Below are 18,416 nucleotides of genomic sequence, written 5' to 3'. Positions count from 1 at the left end.
GCTTGGTTAAGGGATGGATCTGTGGCAACTGGCATTGCTGTGGCATCAGGAAAACTCTGAGCTAGCAAGGCTAGAGCTGCACCCATGAAGGACATAACTTGCCTTGTTGGATCAGACCAAAATTCCCATCTGGTCCAGTCCTCTTGTCACCAGACAGGTCACCCTGGCAAGCTTCTAAAAAGGCTCTAGCCTCTCCCTATTCCTTGCTACCAGCACCCATTAATCAGGGTTATGCTGCCCCTGAATATGGAGCATCTTATTTTTTAAAGCACTGCTATCTCAGGTTGCTAGAAGTGAAGGTGACCTGCTGCACAGACCCACACCTACCCCCTTCAGACTTAAAGCCATGTGCTATTATGTCCTGCTGCACTCAATGCTGTTTCTGGATATTTGAACCACTTCACAGTAAGCAAGAAATAAACCAGGTAAATGCCTGGCTATCTGGCCAAAGAATAGGAGACAATGGGTTTGGGCTCTGTGCTAAACTTGTGTGAACAGAAGTCAAGTTAGCGCAATCCAATATGCTGAAAGTTGTGTCCAATGGAAACAGGACTTTTGGTACACAATTATATATAGTAGTACCTCTGGTTAAGAACTTAATTCGTTCCGGAGGTCTGTTCTTAACCTGAAACTGTTCTTAACCTGAGTCACCACTTTAGCTAATGGGGCCTCCCACTGCCGCTGCACCGCCAGAGCACGATTTCTGTTCTCATGCGGAAGCAAAGTTCTTAACCTGAGGTACTATTTCTGGGTTAGCGGAGTCTGTAACCTGAAGCATCTGTAACCTGAAGCGTTTGTAACCCGAGGTACCACTGTACAGAATAAACAAAGTCCCATTTTCTCCCTCTACACGTGCACTTGCCTGACAATTACTATAGCATGCATGCAGGAGCAGGTGGCATATAGCTAAATGGAGCAGGTCTGCACACTTAGTGACTTGCCATAAAAAGTGTACTATGGGTTGCCAGGAGCCTGATAACACTTGTTTTTGCCCTTACCTGGGACTGCAGGAGCAAGGTGGTTGTCAAAACACCTGGTAGGTGAACCTCACTGGTACACTGAGTTTGGCTTGGTGGGTAGCAATCTGTTTCATTCACACACACACACACTTACAGACATTGGCAGTTTTCCTGATAACATTCTTAATTCGCTTGTGGTAGAATCTACTATGCATTGGAATGCCTCCCAGGTGCGTTGATATTAATAGTTTCCTACTTGCAAACAGAGCAGAAAAGACTGCCGTAAGTCCAAGCCAGTAGCAAGAACAGTGTATAAAATGCTTTACAGCATTTGTTCTATATTTCCTTACACATCCCAGCGAGGTATATCATGCTGAGAAATGGTGTGTTGCCAATTGCCCCTCAAATAGGTTACATAGATAGGCACAGACTTGCAGCTGGGCTTCCCAGGGCCCCCATCTTGTCCACTCTTGCCTGTTGTTCCAAGAACAGACACAAGATAGAACAGTTATTGTTGTTTCCTGATGTTGTGCTTTGAATAGCCATTTGAGGCGGACAGAAATTCATAAGGTGGAGCTGTGTTCTTGCATGCCATCAAGCAGCAGTGAAAGGCAAAGAGACTATGTGGGTCCATTTGTAGGATCTGCCCCAGAGACTATAGATATGGTGTAGGGTGGCCAGATGCCAAAGAGGGCAGGGCTTTTGCCCCTTTAATAGTGGTGTCTGGGCTAAGTGGCATCAGTTTACTCTGTCAGTCCCAGCTCTCTCCTGCCTTCGCCCACCCATTAGGAAGATGGGATTTCCCAGGCTGGAGGCAGTCACCTCTTCCCTGGTTGGAACATGCCTGCCTGACGGTCGGGGAGGTACAAGCATACTCCACCACTGCTCCAGGCCTCTGTACACATAACAGGCAGGGGGCCATAATCCTGTACCCTCCAGATCTTAGAGGGAGGGACCAGCATGTGATGGGTGAGCTGCATTCAAGCAGCAAGTAGGCTTCTCTGCCTAGCAACCTATCCAAACTTGGATAAAGAACATTCCCTCTCTCCACAGCACCTCCCACCACCTTTGCACATGGGCTTTTCCTTGGGTAGAAGCAACCTCACACAAGGGCACTTCTGCCCAGGAAGCCAGCAAAAGGACATCCTTCACGAGTCTTTTCACCCACGCATCTTGAGCCAGAATGAATCCAGCATTAAGTCATCCCAGGCTGAGGCTTGTTCCACTTATTTAAAACGATCTTATGCAGGGAATCACACCTTGGGTGCTTCTTTCCAAGTTGCCCATCTTTATTCCTAGAGGAACTCATGAGTGTTGGCTTAGCTCCCTGCCCTTTACACCAAAGCCACTGCTGATCCTCCCTCCCAGTTGCTTTCTTTTCAGGCATTCTCCTCCCAATATACTTGGACCAGTGATGGGGTACCTTTGGCCTGCCACATGTTGCTGAACTACAACTCCTGTCAGCCCAGCATGTGTGATCCATAGCCAAGGATGATGGCAGTTGTAGTTCGGCAGCAGCTGGAGGGCCAAAGTTACCGCACACCTGACCTAGGCCTTCCAAGCATACATGCAAGGTCAAACAGAGAGGTAACTTAACCTTCAGGGCCTCATTACATGCCAATCAAGTGGAAGCTTATGTTGTACAATATATCTAATTCTCTATTAGCCCCAAGGTCTTCTGCATCCCAGTGCCAAACCAGTCATATTAGCTGGATCCAAACATAATATGAGATAGATGCTACGGCCAGACCCTCTAGCTCAGGGGCAGGGAATCTCTGGCCCTTCAGATGTTACTGAACTCCTGGCAGCCCCAGTCACCATGGCCAATGGTCAAGGATGATGGACGTTGTAATTCAGCAGCAGCTGGAGAACCAGTTTCCCCCATCCCTTCTCTAGTTGGTGATTCCACTTCCACCCCCCATACCTGGTGAATCTCAGCTTCAGGACGTTTTTTTCTAGTAGCAAGAACACATTTGAACATTCAGTATAGGTACCAGGCAGGTGGGCAAAAGCATTCTCCCTCAAGATTCTGGAGATGGTTGGCCATACAATGAGTAGGCAGCTCTTCCCTGTACTGGAGAGAGATCATTTATGCTGGTTATCCTGATGAGTTTGCAGCAGTCTGTCTTTCTCCCTGTTTTAGCTTTAAACCTCTTGTGAGTATATTCAGATATTTCAATGTTCTCCTCTTCTGTATCAATCCTTTCTTCTGTCTCTCTGCATTGCTGCTTAGACCCTTCTATCTACAGTTTCCAGCCCTTTAATCAGTCCTAAACTTGCACTCTCTGTTCCCTGCATGGATCCCATTTCTCGCCCTTCCACCTGGCAAACAACTCATTTTCTCTGTTTTTACTCTGAAGAGTCTTGATTGACCCTGTTCCTTCCCCTTTTTCTTTTTCTTTCCTCCCTAATGTGTCTCGTTTTGATCTTCAGATGATAAACTTGGGCAGGGCCCACTTTAATAACAATAATCATTTCAGTCCAGAGTCCCAGATGGAGCTTCAGATCAAGTAAAACTCAGAATAAACACAGTTGCAATAGTTAGAGCTTGGGAAACCAAATCAGGATGTTGAAAGTTACATTTCTTCTCGCAGAACCAGAAATTTGGAAGCCAAAACAAAACTCAAACGTCTCTTCTGTGGCCTTTGTCTATGTAGTTGCTCAATACTTGGAAGTAGTATACACACACACCTTTCCATTTGAGAAGGAGGGGTGATTACACATTGTGCTGTTCATATTTGCAGCTTCAATTTTTTAAAATTGCATTTTAGCTTTAGTTTTTTCTTGCAGAAATCACGAAAGGCAGCTTTTACATTTCTTGCCTTTATAGTTACAGAAAGGAACCTTAGTGCCCTGTGTACTTCGCAGCAAGACTCCAAAATAAAGTGTGTTGGGGAGGGGGAGATAAGTACCTTTTTAAAAAGCCAGCTTTTTTCTCTTTCTTTTTAAATGAAAAGGTCCTGTGATATGAACGTTGTCTAAATCTGAGTTACTGATGCATAATTTTAGAGCATCAGCTTCATCTTTCATTCTCACTCTGCAAACCGCCCTACCCTCTTGCAGCCATGTAATCCCTGACCGCACGTCGCTGCATGTAACCAGGTACAACAGCTGCACCCATACAGGGTTGAACAAACTATCCTCATCCCACCTCTTAATGAACACCATAGCAACTGGGAACAGTTTGGATCTATTTATATGGAATCTTGGGAAGGGCAAATGCCGCTCACACCTACATCCCACATGCGGAAGGACCTCTCCTCCTCCGTTATAGGTGACAATGATTAATCACATTATTGAAATTCAGATGTACCAGGCTGAGTTCAAGCTGTTACAGCCCTTAACAACTTGGGACTAATTTTCCTAAGCCTTTCCCTCTATGTGCCTACTGGATCACTTTGATCTGTGTTACTTGCACTTTTTACAAGTGTCGTAGAATGTTAATTCTGCACTTTGGTGTGGCGGCTGTGTCAGTGTGACTCTGGAACTCTCTGCTTGTTGATGTTAGGCAGGTGCCTCTACTATACTGCTTAAGGGCTTATCCACACTTACATTTTCCTTGCTCTTTCCAGGCAGAGGCACTCTGTGTCCGAGTAGTTTTTTGTTTTTGTTTTGCCCCGAGCTTTCCCCATGAAACCCCACTGTTTAAAGTTGAACCAGTGCAAACATTAATTCGGGTTTTCCACAAATTGATGTTTGCTCCAATTGGGCTTTAAAGAGTAGGTTTTCACAGGGAAAGCTCCAGAAGGGACAGGGGAAAGGGCACTTGGACATGGAGCTTTAAATCACAGAGTGTGATTGGAAAGAGCAAAGGAAAAGGAAGTGCGGATAAACGCTTTGATACCTGTCTGAAAAAAAATGTTTTGGCAAGCCCATCCAGACACATGATTTAGAGCTAATCCATACTTCCTCTTGTTCTGCTGTTTTCCCCTAGGGAAAACCACTCTTTAGTGCTCAGTTGGAGCAAATGGAAATTTGGGTTTCCCCCAGATTGCCGTTTGTTCCATTCTATTGCTAAAGAGTGGGTTTTTCCTTGGAAAGGAGTGGGTCAAGTGGAAAACTGCTGGGATCTGTGCTTTCTAGGGACGGCACAAGCGGAAGTATGGACAAGCCCGCAGTTACATTTGTGTTAAACAGTTATTGATGCTAACACTGTTTGTAATGATGCTTTTGTTTATATTTGTTTTTAGTTTGCATGTTAGCCATGTTTTATATACAATTTTAGTCCTGTTCTTTCCACCTGGAAAGTTGGGCTGTTGCTGTATTCAAGAATTGTGCTATCCGGCTTCGTGAAAGTAGCAGTTTGAGCTCTGGTGGCTCTCCTTGGCCCAGCAAGATGAAGCAAGCCATTGGAGAACCCTTTGTGTGGCCACTTGTTTCAACTGGGCAAAACTGCATAGAGAGCCCTTTGCCCCAGCAGCATACACTGGTTCCAAGGGATGGCAAAGCCAAGCTGCCCATTGGGAACAAGGTGTGCTAGAGGGGAATACAAAACTGCAGTGCAAGGCAAAGCTTTAGCTGAATTCTGCTAACCACTGTCTGCTTGTGCCCCTGGCAGGTGGTGATGGAGAACATGCGGAGGAAATGCAAGTGCCACGGCACCTCGGGGAGCTGCCAACTGAAGACGTGCTGGCAGGTGACTCCTGAGTTCCGCCTGGTAGGCTCCCTGCTCAAGGAGCGCTTCTATGGGGCCATGCTGATCCGGCCCCACAACAGGAACACAGGGCAGATGGAGCTGAGCCATGCCCGCCAGAGGCGCCGGGCCGGCATCAGCGACCTGATCTACTTTGAGAAGTCACCGGACTTCTGTGAGCGGGAGCCGGCACTGGACTCCATGGGGACGCAAGGGCGCTTATGCAACAAGACCAGCCCGGGCATGGACAACTGCGAGAGCCTGTGCTGCGGGCGGGGACACAACATCCTGCGGCAGACGCGCAGCGAGCGATGCAACTGCAAGTTCCATTGGTGCTGCTTCGTGGCCTGCGAGGAGTGCCGGCTCACGGAGTGGGTCAGCGTCTGCAAATGAAGACCGTGGCCCCTGCTGGACGCTCCAGAGACTCTGCGGTTTCTACTGGGCACAGTGGAGCCCTGCAAAAAGCAGGAGGCACGGCTTGGGCAGCCTGGCACGTTTGTGTTTCACATCATCTCCCTGGCACTTCCTCTCCACCTTTCTGACTTGTGCATGAGCACTCAAGGGGTTCGGTTGTACATGGGCGTTAGTCGCAAGCCTGGCACCTCTGAAGCACAAAGAGCTGCACGCCAGTGGGCTTAGCTGGAATCCCAGACATTAACTCCAGCTGCTTCTGGCTACTGGCATCTCCAGCTGTGGTTCGAAGGCCCAGGAGACACCTACGTAGGTTCCTTCTGCAGAACCTCACTCAGTCCTCCCCCCGTGCTGTATCTTACAAATCCCGCACTGGGATCATTCAGGTGGCAGGCAGCCCTTACAGAACAAAATACCTGTTTTTTCTTTTTTAAAATCCTGGGTTGAAATCATAGAATTGTAGAGTTGGAAGGGACCACAAGGGTCATCTAGTCTAACACCCTGCAATGCAGGAATCTTTCACCCAACATGGGGCTCAAACCCACGACACTGAGATTAAGAGCTTTGTGCTCTAGCGACTGAGCTGTACCAGCTGCCACATTTCACGTTGGACCAATTCAAGACCTGTTTTGGGCCGTTAGTATCTTTGTTATTCAGGGGAGAGAGAGAGAGAGAGAGAGAGAGAAATTAAAAATGCTGAGTTTGTTTAAAATAAATGTTTCTAGCAAGAGATTGAAGGGTGGGGGCACAGAGACCTCTGACTCCAGTGTCCCATACAGGCACTGTAGGCATGTAGTATGATGGTAACTGTGGTTGGTAAATTATTTTATTATTGTGAGAATAAAAGTGAATCAGAGATGGTGTGTGTCTGAGGGTGTAATGATGGAGACATGAGATTTGCTGTTGGGTAAAGCCTAGGGATGTCTACTTGCTTTGCGTGGCATCTCACGATAGCTCACACGTGGGTGCTTTGGTTTATGCCAGATCTGCAAAATGGAACTGCAGGAAAAAGAGCACATGGGGGCCCCCTGGAAAGAAACATGCCAGTCTCTCCGTCCAAAGCTCAGCAGTTGAGCTCCATGGCACTCATTCTGACAGGTGATCCATCAGGCAGCCTTCACACTGGGAATGTTGTATTTATGGTCTCAACATGCATGGGCTGCTGAGATTATTTGTGGGGGGCGTTTGCCACGATACTTTCAAATTCTGAGGACTGCTGCTGCAGCCAGAAAATGTTTGCTGGATCAAGGCTGCAGTGGTGTCTCTAATCCTGTCCAAGAATCTGCTGTACTTAGGAAAGGGGAACAGAGGTGGCACTGGGGAGGACCTCAACATTTCCTAATTTGGAAAAGCACAAGAGGAGCAGAATGATCATTTAGTAAGGGAAAGGCTTCCCGCGTGTCAATGGGGCAGTAGCAAGGCTCTGGAAAGAGTCCCAAGTTACATCGTTCCAAGACAGAACTGACTTGAGACTGGGTGCTCTTGCTTGCTGGCTACAAATGCCCAACGACCCTTTTAGGTGGGCAGCCTGGGATCCCAACGTATGGGCAGAATGTGCAAAGAATTCAGGGCCTGTGCTTGTGTGGTGGTGATTCTGGTGAGAAGCAAGCTGTTGCATCCTAAACAGCCCTTGTTGCCCGCTTTGCCCTGCATGGGCTGGGTAACGATGAGTCACCCTATTGGTATCTGGTGCTGTCTGATAAATCCCCACCCTGCCTATAATGTTGGCCCTGAGGCTCTGCAAAAGGAACACCAGACGGGAAGGGAAGGGAAGAGTGGGCAGGGTGCACCAGTCTAGCCAGGGGCACGGTGCACAGGCCTCGCCAGGGAGGAGCTCCCTGCAACCTTGTTTCATAAGGCTCCAAAGCGCTACAGGTTGGTTGGTGGTGGGTGGTATCTTGGTTTCACATTCTGGAGCTGTCAGCTTTTATTTATTTATTTAACTTGCACTCAGCCAAAGGTTGTGGGAGGAACCTCAGCACCTGGAAGGCCTTTCTATCTATGGAGGGGGCACACGAGATTCTCTAGGGCCTCTAGATGGGTGAACTGGGGAGGGCAGAGACGTCTACCACAATGCTCACTACAATATTGGCACCTCTGGAAGCTTACCTTGCCAGCCCCTCCTTCCACAAGCTCTCAGTGTGCTCAAGGTGTGCTCAGGCTGCAAGGGGAACTCGGGAGCAGAGTGCCTGTTAAATTTTGTTTGTTTTACTTATCAGATTTTCCACCAAAACGGTAAATCCTAATCTAATAGCAAGAAAATATGGGGTGGCACTTTGATGAGGCTGCCGTCATGTAGATGTGGGTGCTGCACAGAGGCCACAAAAAAGTGTTGTGTGGAAGTGCCCAGAGCTTCTGTCAAGAAAAAAGATGGTATCCTCAGGAATAGTTTTGCCTTCAGCTGGGTCTTATTGCTGTTCTCTCCAGAAGAAACATATGTGCATGTACATGTACACACAGAGACAAACTGCATGTTTGCTTCAGCTCTTATAAGTGTCCCTATTTTCCAGAGAAAGTCTGGGATTTACAGAAACCGTCCCGGTTTCTGATTTGACCCCGGAATGTCCCACTTTTCCTTAGGACGTCCCTATTTTCATCGGAGAAATGTTGGAGGGTATGCTGAAGCAAACATGCAGTTTGCCTTCTTCAGAAGGGCTGATCTAGCCCAGTTGGCCAGAGTTGCCTCATGGTAAGGTCTAAGCTCAGTGCCCTCACACACTTCATCCTGCCTGCCCCAATCCTTAAATGCTCTGGCCTCTTCCTAAACCCATGTGGGATCCCTCTGTTCCCATCAGCATTCTCCACAACCACTTTGCAGGCTGGGGAAAGGAGGAGTGAGTGAGTGTGTGTGTGCGCGCGCGCATGCTGCTGGGGAAAGCAGGGGGGAGAATTATCTTCACACATCAATCACACCTCAGCCCTTTGAACTCAGCATCCGTTGGCAAGCTCAAAGCAAGGGGGTTTGGCTGGGAGCCTGTGATCTCGCTTGGCCACCGCTGATGATAATGCACGTTCCCAAAGCAGCCCTGCCCCTAGCTCAAGCTACTAATCCCGCAGCGCTCACCCCCTGCAACAGCTGCACAGTGCTCACCTGTCCAGCAAGGAACATACACCAGAGGGTGCTTGATATAGCTTGTGAGGAAGGACAGCAGCAGGCATTCTACTAATCCCTCCCGCCAACACATGCACAGACATACATCACGAGAAGAGCCTTGCTGGATCAGACCAAAGGCTCATCTGATGAAACATCAGAACCCCAACTTAAATCAAAATAAATGCTGCAAAATGGATCAAATCTCCCATCTGATCTCACCATATTCCACAAAACATTGGGTGAACTGCCTGCCTTTTTTTTTCTTTTGAACAATTTAATTTTAAAGACTAGAACATGACACATATCTTACATAAGGGCCAGTAAACTAAGTTCTTGCATCCTAGCTTGTCACACAAGCTCTCTAGCTGGTGGAGGTAGAGCCAGTGACAGGCAGAGCCACCTGCTGTAACTGTGATAGCGGGCAGTGGGAGCTGGCTGTGGGTAGACTGCAATGGCCCTTTTGCCCCAGTGGACCAATCTCCAATGCAGTCTTTTGATGTGTCTGAGGCTGTTAGTCAGAAAAGTCATCAGTAAGATTGCTGGGCTGTAAACTGGAGAGGTTTATTTTACCTTTAGCAGTACAGTGGAAAGGCCTGTGCCTTCTCCTTCCTCTTCCTCCTCTGTGTGCCAAAGCCAGTAGCATTCTAGTTTTGTCAGTGGGAAGAAGGTGAGGGACAGAACCCAGGAAAGTAAAAGTGGCACCTCCAGGTTGCAAACTGGCAACCTTGCAGCAAAACCATTAACAAAGCTTCTTTCTGATCACGTTTAAAAAGAGCTCTGCATTCCAATGAAGCCATTTCCCATTTGATGCTGTTTACCAATAAGCCCAGGTTTGAACAAACACCCACCTAGGGAAGCGAGTGGCCACATGCCGTGGGAGCAGAACAGACAGCAAGCAAAATCCAAACATCTCTGCTTCTTTGGGAAGGGCACATGAGAGGTTTTAGCACAGTGTTAGGCTACGTTACATCAAGCACACTGGAGTAACTGCATGACATAGAAGGGTCTTGCATGCAATGCTGTGGTCTCCCTGACATCACCTTTGCTAGGATGTGGGAGGAGGCACAACTTAGTTGGACTGGTAACAGTGGGGAGACACTAGGCATGCATCTGGTTGCATCCGACAGCACCAAACTGGTGGCACACAAACATGCACATGAGTTAACACTATCCTTTGTTACAGTGGGTGAGAGGAAATCTCTTGCATATGGACAGACCAAGTTCTAGTTGATAATGCAAGAGCCTGGGGTGAATTTTGACGGGTGCAGCTTCTCTCAGTCTAGTGCTGCAGCAGTGGGACAAGCCACACTTTGCTGAAACTCCTTTCTACGGGATCCTCAAAGGAGAATGGCCTTTTTTGTGGAATCTTTCAGCCTAGATAAACACTTCAGCCTCTTGCTGAAAGTGAATGCTTTGTGGCAAGAAAACTGTTGCCCAGCAGGAGGAGAGAAAAGTACTCTGTACATGCTCACATGTTCAGATGCACTTTTGTTAACTATTCCTTCATGTGTTCAAGGCCTTGTTCCTGCTACTGAAAATGGGTTCTAGTGTTGAGCCCTGGTAGAAATTCAGTCCTTATATATATATATATTTATTTATTTATTTGCATTACATGTATATCTCACCTTTCATCCAAGGAGCTCATGCTGGTTTACATGGTTAACTTCCTCCCCTCTCTTTTATGCTCGCAACAACCCTACCTGGTTGGTTAGGTTGAGAGATGATGACTGACCCAGTGTGTGTCGTGGCTGCCTGTGGATTTGAATACGGATGTCCCTAGAGCTAGTATGGCATTCTAACTCAGGGGTTGCCACATGTGCCCACAGAGGTACCACATGTTCCCTCCTTTCCTGGTGCCCACAGGCTCCTCTCCCCTTGCTGAAATTAGGCATCAGAGAAGCCTTCTGATGTAGCCAATAGAATAGATTGCAATGTGTATGTGGTGTCCACAATAATTTATCCAATTTGCAAATGTGCCCATAGGCCCAAAAAGGCTGGTGACCCCTGCTCTAACCACTATACCCAGGCTTTGCCAAGCCCTGAGTCTAGGGATATAAGAAGGTGGGCAGTTTGTGTTCAACTTGTATTTCTTACAATCAACGATGTTTCTATTATGCTGCAGTTTGGTTTCTGCCAAATACAAAGTCTGCAAATTTAATGTAAGTTATATAACTTACCTATTTATGTAACTTACGTAATTCATTTCAATATAAACGAAGCATCAAAACAGTGTAAAAATGTCATTCATTACACATCATATGTGGACCTAAAAACAACAGTGATGTGAAGGAAGACCAATCAGATTCACTTTAGTGATTTCCATTTCTGAGCACAGACAAACACACTAACTGCAGCAATTTCCACTTCATTTTCCATTTTTGTTGGACTTCTTTGACAGCCCGACCTTGTCAGAAAAAAGATGGCAAACCTATTCCATAAGCACCAGGTTAAGACCAACCTGAGAAGAACAGAGAGCTGGTGGCGAGGCTGTCCCACTGCTGTGCTTACAGACCCAGAAAACTAGACAATGGGTGAGCCTGTTAACCATCTGAAATGTCATTATATATGGGCTCTTGCCTGTCACAAGCCTCACTGGGGAATCTTGGCACATTAATTGATGCGTGCACGTTCTTGTGGACTTCCAAGTTGCAAAGCAGAAGTTACAGGCTAATAATCTTATGAGGGGGTGTCTGTGTGCTACAGAAATTGCAAGTATAATCAATTAGTCCATTCTTTCCCCCAGACATCTTTATGAGTTTTAAAACTTAGCCCAAACTCCGGTTGGCCTAATTTTTCTGAACTCCAAATTCCTTTCAGTTTCTGGAAAGTTCTAGCACTGATCAGCAAATATTTTTATATTACACTGGGATTTTCCCTTGCTGGAGATCACTGCATCTCCTGGAGGAAGGTAGTGAGCAATTGTAAGAGCTCTCCCTCCCTCCCTCTCTCTGAGTAAGGCTTTTGGTATTTATTCCCTGCTCAGAACACCCATCAGAGGAGAGGTATTCCCCCAGGGGCACTAGCGATGCACAGGGAACGCCCAGCTGCAGACATATTCCATTCTTGCTTGAAAAGGAATCTGAAACAAGGTGGGGGAGCAATCACAGCATCACCCCAACCAACTCTGCTCCTGGTGTCGGAGGTGACAGGCAAAGCTAGTGCTAAGGAAGAAGGTCCCCCAGTTCTTCCAGAAGGCCAGTGACACCCTTTCTCTTCTCTTGCTCAGGTGAAGAAAATAGTGTTTCCAAAAGAAGGGCTATAAATCAGTAGCTCAAAGAAAGACCTTCCATTATTGTTTCACAAGGCCCAATACATTTTGCTGTCTGAGTTATAGCAGCAAATAGCACCCCAGCCCCAAGTCAAGGTGCATAGTAGCTCTGGGATTATTGTGTTATTCTGGCACTTAAGGCAGAAAATCCCAGAAACGTCTCTCCCTGGCAATAAAAGTACAATACTGTAACAATAAATGAAAACCTAGGAATTCACTGCTCTTTCAATGACATTCAAAATCACAAGGTTGCCTTGCTCTGCCTAATGTTTAAGGGCTGACCCTGCACAAAGTTTTGATGTTCTGGGTCCTTGGATCACCCAGCCTCAACTTGTGGTTCCCCACTTCTACTTCCTAATATCTTCATTCAAAGTATATAACTATTTTCCAGCCTCACCTTCTATTTCTTACCCTGCTAACCTGATCTCAGTCTTTGACTCCACTTTCCCTTTTGAAGACCGTAAAGCTGCAAAGTGCAAGGTAAAGTTGGCGTGCCTGTCATACCAAAAGTGGACAGGGTAGAGGGAAAGTGGGTGGGAAGGGTCTTTCTCTCACATAATTCGTGGAATGGCTTTGTACTTGGAGAACAGCTGGGCGTGAATAAAAATCCATGCCTGTGATTCTCCCCAGAGCCCCCTAAAATCCCACCCTATATGGGGATTTTTAAAATTGCTCGGCATAGAGAGTAGACCAGCTGTGCTTTGTATCATAGCAAGGTCCTTAATTTAGCTGTTTACGGCATACTCAGCATAATGATTAAATCTGCTCTTGGTAACAAAGGAGGTTCTAACATGGCTGGAGAGCTACTCTGGAAAACAAAAAATATAAAGGGGACAGTGAGAAGTCTTGGAAGAAGAAGCTGAAAGTGAGAGGAACATCCCAAGCAGAATTCCACATCTTTGCAGGGTGCACATTTTACTCATAATTTTCATCACATTACCCTAGGGTTTTTTTTAATGCAAAGGTGTCCAAATGGTGATTTGCGATTTATGATTGCAAGTGAAATTGATTTAGTTCTGTTTATTTATTGCATTTATATTCCAACTTTTCCTCCAGGGAGCTCAGGGTGGTTGTGTACATGGTTCCTCCCTCCCCATTTTCTCCTCACAACAACCCTGTGAGGTAGGTTAGACTGAGAGATAGTGACTGGCCCAAGGTGAAAATGCCTTTTACTTTAGGTGTTCTTATAACTTTCTCCTAAGAGTCATTCTTATGGCAAATGAATGCATTTACCGCCCTTAACCTCCAAAATCAGATACCCCCCCACCCCACCCCCTCTCTTTTACAGTGGAAAGCAGTCTTCAACATGCTTATAGCTACTAATAATTTTGCTTAAATCTGGTTATTTTTGAACAAGGCACTTATACTCATTTTTAATTACAAAAATCTGATTTCAATTAAAATTAGACTTAAAATAAAAATGCATTTGTCTCTACTCAGCTCCTTACCCAGCTCCTTGCCTGTATAACCTAGGAGTAACGATTTCTGAAGAAGGAATCATGAGATTGCCGGTGCTGAGCAGGAGATACCTATATGGATGGATTCATGCCCAGTGCCATTAACTCCCTCAGCTGTGCAATCAGGCTGAAGTTCTGATGCTGCAAAGCAGCTCCCGCAGCTGGTTTGAATCAGGCCTTGCCTATCCAAGTTCGGCCTATAAGTCTTTGGGCCTGACTGGGCAGCAAAGCCACTGTGTCTGTAGTTGCCATGGAAACTAGGGCAGAGGAGGGGCAGCAGTGTGTGTCAAAAGCTACCGCCTCTGCCTGCTCTGGCTGATCAGCTTGGAGGAGATCAATGGGCTGGGTGGGGCCTCACCCTCTAATCCACCCTCTCATGTGGGTGCCTGCAGCTGCCTGCGGTCGGCCCCATCCCCAGCTCTTGGGTGCTGGGGCTTTCCAGCTGCAGCTTAATTACAGCCCAAGGGATGGCGAGTATGCAGAGGCAAGGTGGGGTGTTTGGTGGGGGTGGTCCACAGTGGCTGGGTTTGGGGCTTCTTGGCTCTCGTGGCCCAGAGATCCTTACAGTTTTGCCTGCCTGGAACAAGGTGGGATGCCACCCAGGCCCATCCATGCAGCCTAAGAGGTGCCAAGATATTGGTGCGCCCTGAACAAGAGCCAAAGAACCAGCTTGGGAAGAATCAAGGCAAAACTCCTAGGCCTGACTAGAAGTTTGTGTGAACTCTGCAGATGATGAAGAACACATCCCAGAATTGTGCAAGGGGGATCACTGGCAGGCAAGTTAACAAGGAAAGCGTTCTCTGATGGAGTGCTAGAGCTGAGGGCCAGACTGTTGTTGGTGTCCGTCTTTGGAGAAAATAGAGGAGTGCGCCTTTGGGAGTGAAGTCAATCTGTTGGAAGCCTGCTGTGGCTGTACAGACCAAGACAGGAGAGACAAATATCTCACAGCACCTGGTTGGGAAGAAAGGCAGCATAGACATCAAATGAATAATATCAGTAACAATAATAATGGCATGTGGAAGTCTGCAGGCCACCTGGGACATACTCCTGCATGGCACAGATGGATGGAGCAGGTAAGACCAGTTGAACCAATGAGACCTACACAAAAGTAAATGTATATGCATCTTTATCTTGAAAGGCCCACTAAACTGGCCTATGCATATCTTTATTATTTATTTATTTATTGAATTTTTATACCACCCTTCGTCCAAAGATCTCAGGGGAGTTCACGGCATAAAAATACACCATAAAACCACAAAGTACATAATAGCAAAAACAAAGCAAACCAATAACCCCTTCCCCAAAACATATTTAAAAGGTTAATCTAACAGGGTCTAGAGACAGATGATTCCATCTCTGATGGCATTATTTTCATAGGCTTTGCATAAGATTATAGTAAGCTGCTTTTTAGCAGAGTTTTTCGTGTACCTATCCAGCTCAGTCTTGTCTATACTGATGGGCAGCAGCACTACAGGATATCAGATAAGAGTCTTGCCCACCTTTAGCAAGAGATGTCAGGGAATGAACATGGGACCTTCCCAGGCCCAGACCAAAACATTCTGCTGCCTGAGGTGGAGCAGCAAGTTACACACCTCCTCCCAAATCAAAGTGCATAGTACCCAAGCTTGATCATACATCTTTTTCACATCTGAGATAACAAATTCTACAAATGACTGCCTGGGAGTAAAAACGAAACAAAAATACTTTGGGTGTATGGGGTAAACCAGCAATCTGCTGCCCTTTCATGACACCTAACATCAGTAAGCTAGTGGTCTGCTATCGGGACATTTACATGTGGATCCAAAATCGCAGGTGCAGTGTAGGGCTGCAGTGTCAGGTCAGTTATTACTTAATAAGACAAATCAGCTTTAAACATTTACCCATAGACTTTCAAAATGTAGTTGAATAGCAGATCTGAATTCTTTTTAAATGACTTATCAAAACAAAGACTTAAAACAAAAATCGAGGTGGCAAGCTTCATCTTGAAAAAGACAAATTCCAAATTCTATATGAGAGAGAAGGCTTATCAACCCTTCCTCTTGTCCCGCTGCTTTCCCCCAAGGAATACTGCTCTTTAGCGCTCACTTGGAGCAAACAGCAATTTGGATGAAAGGCAGTATAGAAATTTAATAAACAACAACAACAACAACAATATTCCAATGCACAGTGTGCTGCCCTGGATGAGATAACTTTTCCACCTGCACTCCTCAAGGGAGAAAGTGTGGTGCTTTGCATTGCATGCTGGGTTTGGATTCAAAACTCACCTGAGCTGCAGACTTAGTGGATGGGGGTTGCGGGGGGGGGGGGGAGTTGGATGAGGCTTCAATTACCCTTTTGTAAAGCGGGCCTAGTAATTGCCTCCTTCTCCTTGTATGATAGGGATAATAATATAGTACTTCAAAGTGTGTGCAAATGCCAAGTACATGATTAATAGGAATAATAAAGTGCAAACAGGGCAGTTTGCTCTGAGCATGTGAGTGTTTGTGCTGCCCCCCAAACAACAGGCTCTTCCAGGTAGCCTTGGACCAAGCCTTGCATTGAGCCCAGCCCATTTCAGTTCCCCTGTACTGCAGGGCTGGCAGAAAACAGGTTGGAACTGGCCAGGGAGAAATCCTCTTTGATGGTGGATGTCCTGCTGCTCTGAGCTTCTGAGAGCTCAGCCCAATTCTGTGCTGGGTGAGGGGGATGGGGGGCCCAGTGGGCCAGGCTACTCTGAAAACACACAGAAAGCTGGAAAAGATGGACCCTGTGACTTCTTCTCTTTGAAGCATCCAGCATCTCGGATGCTTCTTGCCTTTTCCAGGATATGCCTCTTCTGCTTTGCTCCTGCCCAACTGAAATAGTATTTGTAATTCCTCATTCTGAGACCTGGCTGGAGGTCAATGCAAGTTGAGATGTCTTGATGATGTTATGAGCCATAGGCTGGCAGAGGCCACCTTGATTCCTGGCAAGTTCTATTTTGACTTGTGCATTGCCGGTATAACATAGTGGATGAGAGTGTAGGCCTTGAGCTGGTCAATTGATGGTTCAACTATTGTCTCAGCCAGAGACTCACTAGGTCACCTTAAGCAAGCCATTCTTTTCTTGGCCCTCGTTTGCTGAATGGAACACTAATACTGGGCTGCCTCTCAGGGTTGTTGACCTTTCAGGGTTGTTGACTAGGCCCCTCCAACTCTATGATTCTCACTGCTTAAGCCAGGTGTGGGGAACCTGTGACCCACCAGATGTTGAGCACCATTGGCCATAGTGGCTGGGGTTGATGGGAGATGGAGGACCACACGTTCCCCACCCCTGACGTAACTGAAAACTATTGCAGCAAGACCATGCTGCACTGTAGCAACCTGAAAGCTACTTCCACTATTGGAGACAGTATGCTTCTGATTGCCAATTACTGGAACCCACAGGAGGGAAGAGTGCTGTTGTGCTTGAATCCTGCTTGTGTGCTTCCTGCAGGCATCTGACTGGCACTGTAAGAACAAGATGCTGGACTAAATGGGCCACTGCCTTATCCTGCTGGATCTTCTTAAGTTCTTAGCTTGGGGTTTATGGCCCCAGTCAGAATTTTTCTTTTTCTTTTTAAAGGACCAGTTCAATTCATTGGGTGATAAGAATATTGACTTATTTTATTCAATTACTAAAACGTGAGAGCATTTCCATACTGGTGGTTAGTGCCATTCAGTGCTGATTTGAGGTGCCTATAAAGCATATCCGACCTGCCCTGCTTGTGTTTTATGTATGTATTTATTTGTATTTATAGCCAGCCAGTCCCAGGGCAGGTTAACAACAACTGTATATCAGGAGATGTAAAACATCTGACCTGCATCTGAAAGGCGTTGTCTGTGGTATGGGCACATTCTTAATGCATTGAACATTTTACTGGGTTGAATAATTCTCCATGGCAAAATAGATGTTTAACCTTTTAAAAAAAGGGGGGAGGAGAACAAAGTGATTTATTGTTGGTACAATAAAAATCCAGCCCCTAACATCATTTACTGCTGTTGTTATCATCAGCATCTTCATCCGTATCATTATTAATTAATTAATTAATTAACGAACCCCCTTTTACATTCATCTCAAGGTGATTTATATGTCCACAGTGAGGAACACCAGATTGCTCCAAAAACAAATATGTGCTGTATTGAGTAGATTTGGTGTGCTGAAGTTGTCAGTGGTCTCTCTGTGTGAGTCTCTGCCTAGGCATGATTTGGATGCATGATTTGGGTTGACTATGGCAGGACAGATAAACCCAATTAGAAACCCAGTTACTGAGAAGGAATCAGGACTTGAAAAACTGGTTTTCTTATTCAGAGAAGAGTAACAGCTCAGAGACTCAACAGACCTTGGATGCTGTCAACATATTATCTGACCCTGATTCTGTGTCTTGAATTGCACCTTGATCAGAGGACATGGAAAAGGGTAACCTAAATGCCACCACCGCCACCTCACAAAAAACCCTCAACTTCCATCTGCATATCAAGTTGCTGTTAAAAGCACAAAATTGGAACAGGTTTTATTCGTCCTTGCTTTGGTCAACTGGTAACATTATGAGCAACAGCTGGAAAGCTCACCATTGTTATTTACTGGGGTGAGTGTC

At 46.3% G+C, this 18,416-nt stretch overlaps 2 protein-coding genes and 1 long non-coding RNA gene across 4 annotated transcripts in view; 2 read left to right on the top strand and 1 right to left on the bottom strand.

Annotated features, from left to right (window-relative positions):
* WNT10A (Wnt family member 10A) overlaps positions 1-6,864 on the top strand; it is a 49,046-nt gene extending 42,182 nt beyond the window's left edge. Inside the window, exon 4 of the mRNA XM_083624764.1 lies at positions 5,518-6,864. Within this exon, the coding sequence (XP_083480890.1) occupies positions 5,518-5,985 (468 nt within the window). The 3' untranslated portion in view covers positions 5,986-6,864. The remainder of the gene's footprint in view (positions 1-5,517) is intronic.
* The window catches only part of LOC310767712, a 31,977-nt gene extending 17,777 nt beyond the window's left edge, over positions 1-14,200 (bottom strand). For both annotated transcript variants that reach the window (XR_014551027.1, XR_014551028.1), the window contains exon 1: positions 13,814-14,200. This is a non-coding gene — a long non-coding RNA (uncharacterized lncRNA). The remainder of the gene's footprint in view (positions 1-13,813) is intronic.
* Positions 14,201-14,369: 169 nt separating this feature from the next.
* CDK5R2 (cyclin dependent kinase 5 regulatory subunit 2) overlaps positions 14,370-18,416 on the top strand; it is a 42,902-nt gene continuing 38,855 nt past the window's right edge. The window contains exon 1 of the mRNA XM_083624780.1: positions 14,370-14,895. The gene's annotated coding sequence lies outside the window, so the exon portion shown is untranslated. The remainder of the gene's footprint in view (positions 14,896-18,416) is intronic.

The sequence above is a fragment of the Podarcis filfolensis genome (assembly GCF_964270895.1).
Source record: "Podarcis filfolensis genome assembly, chromosome: 1".
NCBI lineage: Eukaryota > Metazoa > Chordata > Lepidosauria > Squamata > Lacertidae > Podarcis > Podarcis filfolensis.
This window is presented reverse-complemented; position numbering and strand designations above follow the sequence as displayed.